Source organism: Crocodylus porosus, unplaced genomic scaffold, assembly GCF_001723895.1.
Source record: "Crocodylus porosus isolate Cpor-Errol unplaced genomic scaffold, CroPor_comp1, whole genome shotgun sequence".
NCBI lineage: Eukaryota > Metazoa > Chordata > Crocodylia > Crocodylidae > Crocodylus > Crocodylus porosus.
The window spans coordinates 15,746,750-15,760,744 of record NW_017728943.1 but is presented as its reverse complement, the minus strand read 5'-3'; the positions used below and the strand labels follow the sequence as shown (position 1 = coordinate 15,760,744).

The 13,995-nt window shown below is 46.9% G+C and overlaps 1 protein-coding gene across 4 annotated transcripts in view; it reads right to left on the bottom strand.

The window, feature by feature from the left end:
- LSAMP (limbic system-associated membrane protein) overlaps window positions 1–13,995 on the bottom strand; it is a 1,430,869-nt gene that overhangs the window by 459,374 nt on the left and 957,500 nt on the right. Inside the window, exon 2 of one of the 4 annotated variants that reach the window (XM_019548765.1) lies at window positions 4,449–4,527. In XM_019548765.1, the coding sequence (XP_019404310.1) occupies window positions 4,449–4,527 (79 nt within the window). Of the gene's footprint in view, window positions 1–4,448; window positions 5,203–13,995 lie in introns of those variants that run through there. The other 3 variants (XM_019548767.1, XM_019548766.1, XM_019548764.1) reach the window with 3 other exon arrangements.

Sequence of the window (13,995 nt, the reverse complement as noted above, 5' to 3'; positions counted from 1 at the left end):
CAGCAGAAGTTGGGCCTGGTTCGGTCTCTAACTGAGATGCCCTTGAGGCGCAGCTAGAGGAGCACAGCAGTTTGAAAAAGTGGGAACTCTGTTGTTGCGGACTCTGATATTTAGCACTTTTGGGGAAACATATGGAGGCTGAATTCTGCCCTCAATTATGGTAGATCCATGCAATCCCAGTAATATCTGTGAGGTAGCACAGATGTCAGTGAGATCGAAAATGGGCCCTTTGTCAGTAATAATAGTAATATTAATAAGAATAATGGTGGTGACGATACATTTGTGTTATAGCATCATCTATGGGCTGTGCTCATGGATCAGGGATCATATTGTTGGTAGTGGAGGGGTGACGAGGGCAGTAGCCCAAAGTGCTACCTTGGTGAGGGGGCACAAAAATCTCACCACCACAGCAATGACTGACCACGCTGCCACAATCAGCATGGTGGTAGCCCACATTCCCCCAGGCATCTCTAGCTGCCCTGGGCTTAGAGCTGCCTTGCTAAGCCTCCGCCTATTGTGGTAGGCCCTGTACAGATACACAAATAAAGCCACCAGAGGAGTACTGACGAAGCTATGGCACAAGAATGCGAAATAACAGGTCCACAAAGGAGGAGCATATCATACCCAGTTTAAGGACTCTGGACTTCTGGGCCCCCAGGTCTGTACTGAGAAATGAAGCACATGATGAGACAGCACATTCCAAGACACATGAAAAAGCCTTGCTAGTTCACTGTCCCTTCCTTTTTAAAAAGAGTCAGTGGAAATGGCATGTCAAAAACCTATAATAAGGTAGTTTTGATGGGATATTATCGGCAAAATTTAGGCAGATTCTATCATGTCATTCACGGAACAAACAAAACTCAAGCATAGTGCGCGGGCATCTGCACAAACAGACAGATGGAGAATACTTCACGTCTTGAAGCTACGTTAAGAAAACCCCAAATAGTTGTGAACTGACAAAATCTCTGATAATCAGTATAGTCATTTAGGTCCTTGGGAGCAGAATTGGACTGTTTTCATACCAACAGACTTTCACTAGTACTTTGCACTGCTCTTGGGGCCCCTGCCATAGCCTTACCTGGCACTATTGTCTCCTTCTCTCAACAGTTATGCACTGCCTGTGCATTCTATCACAAGCTTTTCTCATTATTATATATCTTTGTAATTCTCTGGCTAACTTCCTTATGTCAAACACTAAAAGCCAGTGACCTTCAGCAAGGCCAACAAATGAATCAAATTTGAAGCTGGGTCATTTAGGAGATGAGCCAAAAATGTTAAGAACATTTCTAAAAAGTCAACAGCAGGGGAATATTTTAAATGCCAGAGCTTTAAAGTTCCTTTTTATGAGATTTTCCAAACTTTGCAGAACAATTCTACCTTGAGAGGACGTGAAGTACATGAGACTTCAGAAGAAAGGCTTCTTTCTGGAGAAGGTAATTTGAGTTGGAAACTGGGCTTATAAATAGAAAGTGGCTAGCTCTCTCTCTCTCTCTCTCTCTCTGTCTACCTGCCTAAAACTCTTTTACCATGTTTAAAATACTACATATGCAAAAATGCCTACGTGAAAAAAGCTCTCCAAACTGTCTGACATTTGTGGAGTGCAGAATAATTTATAATCACAACCTTACGTGAATGCAATATTTGGAGTTATGTTACATAACTTTATATGCATTAGGTACACACACTAACTCATCTGAACTTTATGCAAATTTTTCCACTCGTATTCCCCCTGGAACTTCAATGCGCGTTTTTATTATTAATCACTGCCTTTCAGTTAAGTTGGGTGAAGTTGTTGCATGTTGATAAATAGCTACCATGTTCCACCCCAAACGTGGACACATATGACTGAAGGGTGAAATGGCTTCTACATGAAAGTTTCTTATTTGCTGCACTGTGCAGTTATACATCTGTGCTGAGCAGGGTTAGATGGTATGAAGGCTGTTGGATGGTTTGTGTCACCATTGATAAAGCTCCACCAGTGACAGTATAATCGTGGGAGATGTTTAAGTTAATGACACAGGAGACACCACCACCAGCATGAAGGTCTTTTGAAACAAAGCATTCCATAGCGGAGTAAGTGGGGAGGCAAACAGTCAGAAACACCCTTGCATTAATGCCATGAGAATGAAAAGTCATCCTGGATTGCAAAGACTAGTGGTCAATGGATAAAAGTGATTTTACCTATCTCACCCCCAAATGGTAACCCCACCTCCTCCGAACCAAGGATGTGGCCTGCCTTCTGAAGCAGGGAGTGAAATGCCAGAGCTTAAATGACAGTGAGGCTTCCAAAGACTGGTCCCAGGAAAAAGAGAGAGTAGAGAGAGCAGTTCTCCACAAAACAAAACCACCCTGTCAGATCTCTTTCAAGAGCCTTGGAAGGTCAGCTGAGGAAATGAACGCATGTGCTTGGCCTGCAATCACTTCTGACAGAAATTAATCTAGCTGGGAACAAAGTATTGCTTGGGGCACAGGCATGATGTTTGGAGGTGTGGGGCTTTTTGTGAGCAGGTAATTGAGTGAACATCTGGCTCACGCAGCTGGATCACCTCATTCAGATATTTTATTTCAGTGCCTCACATCACACGTGCAGCTACACAGTCCCTCGTGCACATAAAAAACATTCTTGCAGGCAGTCTCATTCACATCCCTGACAAACCCTCACACACGGCATGGAGCAACACCCCCTCTGCCGTGCCTGCAGCCTCTTCCACTGCCAAAGCTGTTTTAACACAAAGCAGCTAGATAAACTCCGGGGCTGCAAGGTTAAGTGGGAAATCAAGTTCCAGTGACCTCTGGGCAAGTGAGCTGAACGACTCAACTGCTGCCATTTATAGGGAGCACATCCAAGCACATGCACTTCCTAGACTGCCCCTCAAAATAGGAGACCGATGGAATTAATCTGTCTTTAGAAATTGGGAGCAGAGAAACTGGCTGGGAGCTCTGCAGGAAAGGGTTAATGTAATATCTGAATCCCCACAGAGTCCAAGGAGCCTGGAGTCAGAGGCAGCACTTGTTGTTAGGTGTTTTCCATGTCGCATCTAAACCCTTCCATCACTGACGCGAGGCAGATGAATTACTCTGTAAATCCTATTACTCCATGTGGATAAATCTTACATGCAAGTTAACAAGTCTGGAGAGCTGGGGAATGGAAGCTGCTGAAAAGGATGTTCCAGGATCAGAACAACCCAGCACACAGGAAAGAAGAAAAGGAAGGTACGCGCACTCCCCCCTCCCCCCACGCGTGTGCACGCACACACACACACACCTCTCCCCCACATTCTTCTCCCCCTCCCAGATGTATAGACCCCACCATTTCTACATGGAGATATGCAGAGCATGGGGGATCATGTAGCAGGCCGTTCAGTGACATTTAGCAGGATTTATTTCCAAAGAAGAGAAAGAAAACTTTGCTGGTGTTGTTAGCTTTGCAAAGGAATTACTCCCTAGATGCTCCGGGGTTTGTGCACTATCAGCTTCTCATACAGATTACAGGCTTATTTTAAATCGTGTCCAGTAGTTTTATTGCCATAATATAGAGAGCCCGTGACACACACGTTCTCTCTCTCTCTTTCTCACACACACACACACACACACACACACACCCATATTTTCTTTCCAAGATGGGTAAAGTAGACTTTGACAAGGAGCCATGGGATACAGTTTGTTTCAGTTTTTTTCATTTACTTTAGACATTGGGTTAAATAAAGCCTAGAACAGGCTAGGACAGACCCTCACAACCCTAGTATCATGATAAGAGAATCTCTACCTGCACCACATCAGCAAACAATCCTTCACTTGGAAAGTGATCCTCCTGAGAACAATTCATTCAGACAGAGTATACACCCATTTCCTTGGTGACTGCAAGGAAACCAAGACAGCCAACAGCGACATCACCCATCAAAGCTGTTACCCTTTTTCCTTTCCTAGCCCACCAACTAAACAACCCCATGCACCAAACCTAAAAATCCAAGTCAGGGCTTCCAAAAGGACACTATGTCAGAGTTTGGGCAAGACAAAGGATAAAGTTTTTGCACAGGATCACAATGAAGTACTAAGAGAAATCGACAGAACATCTGGCAAGCACAGCTGGACCCCTTTCGATTTGTCCACGGATACTGCTGAAACACACCCGTGCAACGAGGGCGGGCTAGCAGGAGTAAATCTTTCTTTTGCCAATAAAATTCTTCCTCTCCAGAATACTATGGAGGAAAAAGGGGGTAGAGGTGGTGAGGGGAGGAATGTCAGAAGCTCTTTTTCTTGGGGATATTCTGGCTGAGACACACACATGCACGCAGCTTGACACTAGCAGCAGCAGCTGCTGCAGTTCAGGAGGTAAAATCACACACAAGCATGCATGCACGCGTGCACACATACACGCACGCGCACAGACACACACACTTACACTCACACACATATATATATTAGGAAAAGTTGGCAATGTGCCCTACCTGAGGATGGCTGTATCCCCCTGCCTCACGGTGATGTTATCAGTGCCTCGGGTATAATCCACGCTGCGGACTGGCAGCCCTGTAGGGAGAAGGCAAAGCAATCTCAGTAGGACCAGCGGTAATTGTTTCCGATCAGGCTGTGCCCTTCCTACCATGGCTGTTCTCGTTGAGTTTCAACGTATGGACTTCTTCTCTGTGCGTGTATGTGAGTGTGGATGTGGATAGACAGATGGATGTAAATTAAAAAAAAGAAAAGGCACAACAACAATAACAATAACGTGCAACTCTGTCTCTGATTGAAAGCCCAAGGAAGAGGAGAGCTCACGGTCCCTCTGAGCTGTCACTTTCTCTTGTTCTGCTCAGTCTCTTGCTGGCTTTAAAAAAAAAACAAACCAAAAAAACCTCTTCGAAAAAAAGTCTTAGTGAAAAACCCTCTAAAAAGGGGAAATGAATGTGTGTGTGTGTGAATGTGTTTGCAGGGAGAGGTGGGTGGCAACCAAGCAAGAGAAAAACCAGCTTGCAAAAGAATCAAACCCGTCTGGAGAGACGGAGGGGAGGTTAAAAAAAGAGAGAAACAAGAGGCCTGTGTTCTTCCCCTGCGCGTGTGGATGCTCCTGCTCCAGTGAGTGGCTGTGCAGTCTCTGAGCACTCAGCTCCCTTCCTAACCCACTTTCCCAGGCGGAGCGAGGCGAGGAGGGGAGGGAGCGAGCCTCACTAGTGAAAGAAAAACTCAGCGCTACACCAGGAGCACAGGGAAGAAAGCCAAGAGCAGCGGCTTCTCCACTCTCCCTCTCTGGGGGTGACCCACCCGCTGCTGCCTCCCTCCACCCCAACACCCCCCCCATCCCCTCTGGCTTCACACAACTGCCCCCTTCAGCAGCAGCCAGCCCTCATCAAAGGCCGATGCTCCTTTAGGTTGTCACGACAACAGCTCCATCTGAAGCCTGGCCGATTCCTTAAGTAGAGGGGCTGGAGCTTAGAAAAGAGAGACCACAGTTAGGGAAGTGTGTGGAGGGGGGTGGTATACAGTGGGGATGGTCTGGAAACAGAGGGATGAGAGAGAGGGGGAAGAAGAAGTTAGAAGGGGTGTTGGAAGTTGGGACTGAGAGCACTGAGGAAGGGCAGATGCACGAAAGAAATGATGCTGGAGAGAGAAAAAGGGGGCGGGGAGGGCTGGAAAGGGGGGAATGCAAAAGAGACACTGCTGGATAGACAGAAGGGGCTTGAGTATGGAGAAATGAGAGAGAAAGGGAAAGTTTACAAGGGAGGATAAAAGGGGCAAAGGGAGCTGGAAAAGGAGGGACATACAGGTGGGGGGTGAGAGAGGGTGCATGGTATCAGGAAAAAGGGAACGAGGAAGAAAGAGGTTGAGAGAGAAGCAGAGAGCAGGCAGGGGAAGCCAGAGCAGTGGGGTAGAGAGAGAAGGAAGGAGGAAAGATCTAGGGAAAGGGAGCATGCTGGTTTGGGGGGAGGCACTGAGGCTCAGGGGCAGGGAAACCTTGACAGCATGGCCCGAAAGCAGAAGGCAGTTGACTGAAAGAGGAAGGTTCCTGGCAGCAGGCTGTCCAGGCTCAACTCTCCCTTCTCCCCTCTTGCATTTTCCCTCACCAGATAAACAGTCCCACTTCCCCTGGCCTGCCTCTCTCTCCCCCGCCCCTTCCCCAGGCCTTTGAGGGATGGCCGGGAGACAATGCTTGTATTGAAGGGCCAGCAGTTTGAATGCTGTGTCTGTCCTCCCCCAATGCCAGTGCCTGCAGCTGAGCCCTGAGCCCTGCAGCAGCTGAGCCGACCCAGGGAACGGCTGCTTAGCTCACATGCCATCAGCATCAGCATCAGCACAAGGGAAAGGAGATTAAATTAATGGAGAGGAAGAGCCATATGTTTTATAGCGGATGCCTGCCTCCCTCCCCTGTGCCCAGGAGGGATGAAGAGGTGTTCCTAGGGGATGCTTGGCCCGCATAGTACATTGCACATATATCCCTTCTGCGGCCATAGCTCTGGAGCTGGAAGCATTGGCCTTGAAGAGCTGGAGAGGGAAGAGCTGGTGTGAAGAGGGCTCCAGCTAGGCTGCTGAGAGGGAGGGCAGAAACTGTACGTTTTCCACAGCAGATTTGGTGCAGATGTGCAGGGGTCCCCAAGGAACAAGAAGGGGGCAGGCCATAGTTCCTTTGTGCTGAAAGTGAGCACCGCCTATGACAACCCCACTTATGCTGAAGATCAGGTCTAGACTTCCTGGGAGTAGGGCTAAAGATCTGAGCCCTTCAAAGCGTGCAGAGAGGGGCAGAAGAAACTAACCCTGGGAGTACAAGCAATGAGTAAAGAAGCTGTGTTTCTTAATTTTCCTCTGGGGAAGATTTAAAGTAGATGGAGCCAAAAAGTGAAAGGAAACCAGGAAGTTACCCTGCATACAAACATGGTCCTCTCCCCATATTTGCAAACTGCTGTGCCTGGGGGCTGGCATTCCCAGGGCACCCTTGTGAGGAAGCTTGCAGTGCTCACATCCCAGCTGGCAAGGAGATGGGCGCTGCTTCAGTAAAACTGGCAGGGCTGGAGGCAGTGGAACCAGCTCAGCTGGGAAGAGGCTCATATTGCTGGCATCCCAGATGACGGTGGAAAGGGTGCTGCCGAAAGGAATCTCGTGCTGCTGGTGCTCCAGCTGGTGCTGAGATGGGCACTGATGTGAGAAATCTCAGTGCTGCAGTGAGACCTGGCACAGGAAGGAAGATGACTATAGTGGAACCCTTCCCTCTGTATTAAGCAGCCAGTAATGCGGTACACACTGTCATCATTACATGGGCTCCCATATGCATTTCATTTACATTTAATAAAAGCGATTGTATGTTAATGAAATGCCAGTGAAGTAAGGAAAACATATTTGTCAAAGATTAACTATTATGTAACACAAGCAGCATCTGCCACGCAACTGCCAAAGCTCACTAAATATTTCCTTATCTCAGAGTGTTTACTTAGGAGGCAATAACTATCCAGTTAAATCTAAATGTAATGCTTAGTTAAATATATTTAGGGTGCACTTCATGGAAAGTGGTAACAATATGTTGTACAGGGAGGACTATGGAGAGGGCTTCACAAAGAAGGCAGGGAGCAAATCTGTCCCAGGCTGACACCCCCAAATCCAGACTGAATCACAAACTGTTGGGGAAAGACTATCCATGACACACTGGGGACCCTGAGAGTGGAATTCAATTCCCCTGAAACAGAGTAACCAAGAGGATGGTGATTGGGAGCCCTTGCCTCCCTATGCATCTATTCAGTGGCCAACTCAACAGAGCCCCAGCTGTGGCTGGGCCTGTGGGCAATGCTCCTAATAAAATGAGGCACAAGGAGAGAATTCCCTCCAGAGTCTGATACTCTGAAAAATGTAATGCCACAAGGCTGGTTGGTTTTATTTACTTGTACAGGTAAAGACCAAACAATGTGGAACTGCACAGAAATGCTTGGAGAAGAGCCTCCTGAGTAAAATATATCACGTTCTTTTGTTTTCCCAGCAGAAATGCTCTCTGGATCCATCTCCCCCTGCTGGAGGCAAATGAAGAAACAGCAGGTTTGCTTTCTAACTTTTTCAGATTACAAAAGCTCAAGGAAGGTTTCAGAGACAAATCAGACACTGCCAATCAGCACTAGCATCTCTCAGTGCTATTTCCTAACACTAAGGGGAAAAAAAAACAGGATTAACAGCCCCAGACTGAAGAACAAAATCCTGTCATGCACATGTGTGCGTGAGGACAAGGACATTTTGATACTGCAGTCAAGAGATGTAATTGCAGCTCATGTAGGCAGACCCAAACTAGCTCTGCTCTAGCCAGTTCAGGGAATAATACATTGAAGACACTGCACCACAGGCTTCAGCGTGAAACTGCACAGCAGTACTTACTCCAGCAGCTAGCTTGTGTTGAAGTCTGGTACTGTATCATCTACGAATTGTTACATGTGGTGGCAGGTTGCAGTTTGCTTGGATATGCTATATGTGCTACAATTACACCTCCAAATTGCAGGGTACACAAGAGAAACAGAGAGAGAGAGAGAGAAGGTAGCAGGCCATTTTCCATTGCTATATGGGGACTGAACCTGTGGATAAATGAAATGCCTTCGTTCTTCAGTGTAGTCAATAAGACCTAAAGGTGTATGGAGCCTAGCACTTAAAGACGGGCATGTGGCTTTGGTCTGCCTGTCTTCACTGTGCACAAGGCTGAAAATGAGTGACAACTGTGATGGTAGCTTGTGTGACATGGACAACTACCTTCTATGAACCCAAACCAGACCCACCAACTCACTTCATGCAGCCAACCAAACAGTCATGGAACAGTGTGACTTGGGAAACATAACTCTCACTGCCCCGCATACAGGCATGGTCCTCTCACTCATCTCAATCTATGCTGCATAAGAACCAATGGCCTATACCCAAATCTCATTTGGATGAGAGAAAAGACCTTTCTACCTGACAGGCATGACAGAAGAGTTCTTATGAAAGTAATCCCTATCTACCACTTAAAATGTTTACTCAGGACTCATTGGTACTCCTAACAGAATATCTTCTGTCTGCACCTTCAGGGTAATTAACAGTATTTGAACTGAAAAGAAAAGCCAAAGTAGTGTAGGCACTATCAAAACTGTTTTCTTGCCCAAAGTAAATATTTGTGAAATTTGATCACAGTTTCATGATGCTCATCCAATTATAGGAAACTATTCGCCATTCAAATAAACATGTGAGTGCTATTGGTAAATCAGTTGTGGCCAGTAATGACACCAGACATGTCTTTATTACAAATACAGTTTTCTTTGTATGTTTATTTGCCACCCATTAAAGAACGACACTGTGAAACATTTTGATTCTGAAAATCAGTCGCCTCAGGCCTTAAGTCATGCATAGGACTAAGGAGTGGACCCAGAGCAAGTTGCTCTTCACAGCTGAGATCTGCCACACATGTTTAAACAATCAACAGTATTAAGGAGTGCATCACAATTGTGGAATAACATGTCTTTGTAAGTATGGGCACTTGGTCGTAAAGGAATTTTCTACTGCACAAATGCAATAGCTAATTTTCAGCCTTGTAACAGTCGGTTACAATGTGGTCAGTTTGTTTCACAGTTGGTCAGGGCTGCGCCCTTGAATGCAGAGAATTTATTAGGCCTTTTGGCCAATTTTTCAGTTGGTGGAATCCATGCAATGCCACTGATGTCTGCAGGGCCATGGCCAATTTGCACGAGCTAAGGAGTTGGCCCTGCGTTCCAAAGTTCAGCAGATTTTTGTGCTGCGTGGGGGAAAAAGATGTTGCTGTCATCTCTGACAAGGGAAAAGTATGTTCAAGTGGATAAAGAGATTTTGCTCAGACTTTTCAGATAATTTCACCTATGGCTAAAGAGCAAAGCTGAGGTTGAGAGAGAAAAAAAATAGCTAGCCCCTGGGTGTGTCCCTAACCACCAAGGTTAATGTGTGTGGGCTTAGGGATTAGTCCTAACACTGATTTATGACACTAATTGTATTACTGCTACCTGAGCAGGTTCATGTACGGCCACTAAACTGGTAGCTACAGGTCCCACCTACATCAAAGAAATTAAAGATACAAAAGAGACTCTTGGCTTCCATGAAAACAAATGTAAATCCGCAGCCTTGAAAATGGAATGGATGTCAAAGCCATCACCAGTACTGGATGTGTGATGCTCTCCTGTTTTTCCCAGGAGACTACAGGTTATACACAATCAAGGGAACACCAAGCCTGGACATTGGGGCACCTATTACAAACAAAGCCACTGATCGCTCAGTTTTTCAGAAGCCCTCAGATCCCTCCACAAGAGGAGGAGGCAGCACTGTTTGGGCTACGGCAGGGGAAACCATAGATGCCACAAGCTCCCTATTTGCCAGCTGCCTCAGGCTGACCCAGCAGCCCCCTAAAGAGCCAGCATGACCCTTTCCCCAAGGAAGGACAATTAATAATAATTCATGAGAAGCAGGATTGAAAAAAGGACAAGGGCTGAGGCTAATTCTATTTCCTTTGTGGCCTTGGGTAAATTGCATAGATCAGGGCTGCCAAAGATACGGCCTGGCCACAGAACCATGTCATTTGGCTCATGGGGTCTTGGAGGTGTCAGGAATTTGGTAGTGGGGTGAGCAAGGAAGGGGCCTGCCACTGAATTTTGAATTATGTTAGGGATGCAGGGCAGAGGGGGAGGGACAAGCAAAAAGTCCTTTTATCCCTAAAGCTCATTGAGCCAACACAGCAGCTCAAGAACCTGTTGCAGTTAATGTTGCTCCCATTCACACTACTGCTGGAGGTGGATCAAGATCCATCCTGCAGGGCTCCCTATGGTCCAGATCTGGCCTGCAGGCTGGAATCAGCCCAGAGGTGCCAGGAGAGTTTGAAATCCCTGACATAAACCAATGGTTTTGTACTTGGATGCCTGATGCTATGCACTAAAATCAAGCCAAACCAAGCATCCACAGTTCTGGCTGAATGTGATTGGATCTCAACGTGCAAATCAGACTACTTTTATTTAGGGCTGAAGTCCATTCACATCACTGGTAACACTGCTCTTGCTTTCAGTGGGGCAGGATTTCAGCCTCAGCACTAAGATCATAGAATCATAGAAGTTGGGTCGGAAGGGACCCTGTAGATCTTCAAGTCTGACCCTTGCCTGGGCAGGAGAAAAAACTGCGCTCAAATGATCACAGCGAGGTAGGCAACAAGCCTCCTCTTAAATACCCCCAGGGTAGGAGCCAGCACCACTTCCCTTGGAAGTTGGTTCCAGCTCCTAGCCACCCTGACTGGGAAGTAGTTCTTATGGTTGTCTAATCTAAACCTACTCTGCAACAATTTGTGGCCATTATTCCTTGTTATGCCAGGGGGTGCTAGGGGAAACAAGGTCTCTCCAAAACCCTTCTGGTGCCCCCTAGTGAGTTTATAGACTGTCACCAGGTCCCCCCTCAGCCTTCTCTTGTGAAGGCTGAACAGGTTCAGGTCCCGCAGTCTCTCATTGTAGGGTCTGCCCTATTGTCCCCGGATCATGCGAGTGGCCCTCCTCTGGACCCTCTCCATGTTGTCCACATCCCTCCTGAAGTGGGGCGCACAGAACTGGACACAGTACTCCAGCTGTGGCCTGACCAGTGTTGCGTAGAGGGGGAGGATGCTTGAACACTTCAACATGCACATTTGAAAATGCCAGAATCACCCTCCCAGTGCTGAGCATGCTTGCACAGCTGCAAAGCAATGACAACGCTTGGTTGTGTGAAAGAGGTTTGAGAAAAAGTGACGTGTTTAATGTTTGCAAAGTGTTATGCAGGTTCCAAAGTTCACCAGCTGCATACTGCACCATACAGGGACTGGAAATCCTTGCAGCCTCTAACCCAAGCCCCATCTGATTTAGACTTCTATGCGCCAAAACCTCTTCTCAGATTGGAGCACAAGGTAAGGGACTCCATTTCTGCAGGAGAGACCTGGGCAGACAGAAGCCAGTGGTCCTATCAAGGGATACGGAACTCACAGTGGGGGACCCCCTTCTACATCTTATCAAGAGCTCTGTCAGCATCTTGGGACTCAGGGAAACCTGGGTTTCTCACTGTGTGCATATTCACTTAGGTTACCTTAGGTAAATTACTGAAAGGTGTGTCTACCCTGCCTTCATGCTGAGCCCAGGACTATTGCCAACAAGCAGTTGCCTTCCACTCAACGTGAGCTGAAGGCCAGGAAGTAGGCAACAAAGCTGGCTTAGCACAGCCTTCAGTAAGCACCACAGTAGCACTCTCAACTCTGTCACACCTGTGCTTCACTGTGCTGGACTGCTCTAAACTGGCTACGTGGCCTAGTGTCCAGGTTTGGGCATGTGCTGTGCAGTAACAAGTGGGCCAGAGGTGTAACATGGCAGCTGTATGCTCTGGGCAATGGCAGCACATGGGGCACTGCTAGAAGTACAGGCAGCCAGCAACCGCAATGATGGCTATTTTTCCAGCTCACCCTATCCCAATCCCAAGTCAGCGCCAGGGCTGATGGACTGGGTCACCTCCCTCTTCCCCCTGAGTTACACTATTTTCAGAAGCACCAAAGTTTGCCATTGGTAAAACAGGGATCACACCTCTTCTCTACCTTTAGGGGCATTGTTTGCACAAAGATGTTAAAACAAGCCAGTTAAGTTTTTGGTGTATTTCTGCTACTGTCATTGATATGCCCCCAGATAAGTCTGGCTGCTGTGCAGTGTTGTGTCTTATGGCAGACAGGAATCCTATACAGCTGGGAGGTGCTAAAAGCTGGTTTTGGAGACTCTGCCACAATTGCAACAGCCAGCTCTGGTGTGGAGTCTCCCTGGAAGCCATTAAAGAATGAAAACAATCTTTCTGACACTGCTGATGAGGATCAGCGCACCAAAACCTTGCTGAAATGATCCAGGCTACGCATTTGTCATCACTAGAAAGTTAATTTCATTGTGAAGAAGTAGCTGCTGCCAACTGTTGTATAGCACATTTTCTTGCCTGTTACACTAGCTCTCACAGCATTTTATACTACTTACACTGAGGTCTTCAGTGAGTCATAGAAAATTTTCAGGCTTTCTGATGCTATCAGGAGAACGCAGACTGTCAGAAAGCCTTAGGTACAACAGTGTGATCGATGAATTTGTATACGAGAATGTTGGAAAGGTCCTTCTGAAACTCTGACCTGTCTGAATCTGACTTGCTGGAAATACTAGCAATTGTTTCACATTCTGGGGACAGTCCTTGCTGTTTAACAGTAAAGAGAATTTATTTCCAAGATAACTAGACTTTCCAGATAAAATACCAGGACATCTGTCCTAAGGACAAGGGGAAGTGAGTACAGTCAAAACAGAGTTGGGGCCAGGGAGGTATGAGCACAGGTAGAGCTGGCAGCTGGAGACTGGGACAAGGAGGGGAGAAATGATTGCCCAGTCTTTCCATTTATCCTTCATGTACTTCAGCCTTCTCGCTTCTTCCCTGCACTTCCCTTCTGCTCTTTCTCCAATCTCCTTCCCCCTCACTAGTTCTCAGCCGCATGCCCCATCCTCACTCTCTTCCTGCCAATGCTTATCCCATCAGTCACATTCATATGCTTTGAGGAGAGCAGGGACTATTCTGATTATCTCATCTGACCTCCTGCCAAAGACCATAGACTCTCACCCTGTGATTCTGGCAACAAGCCCTCATTTGTGGTTGAGCTGGAGCATACCTTGTTAGAAAGACTGCCAGTCTGGATTTAGAGACTGCACATTCTGATGGATCCGCCGCATCTCCAGGAGAGTTGTTCTAGCCCTCCCTGTTAAAAATGTACTTTATTTCTAGCTTGAATGTATCTACTTTCAGCTCGCAGCCAATGCATCTTCCTGTTCCCTGGTTTGCTAGAGTAAAGGGCCCTCTGCTATAAGGAAACTTCACCTCATGTTGATATTTAACAACTTTCAGGAGATGTCTACATTATGGTTGGACAGTGTTCCTGTCCAACATTCCTGAGCACACCCCATACACCAACTCCTGCTCCCAAACCCTAACCTGGAAATACCCTAGTAAGTCCATTCCAAGTTCATGTGT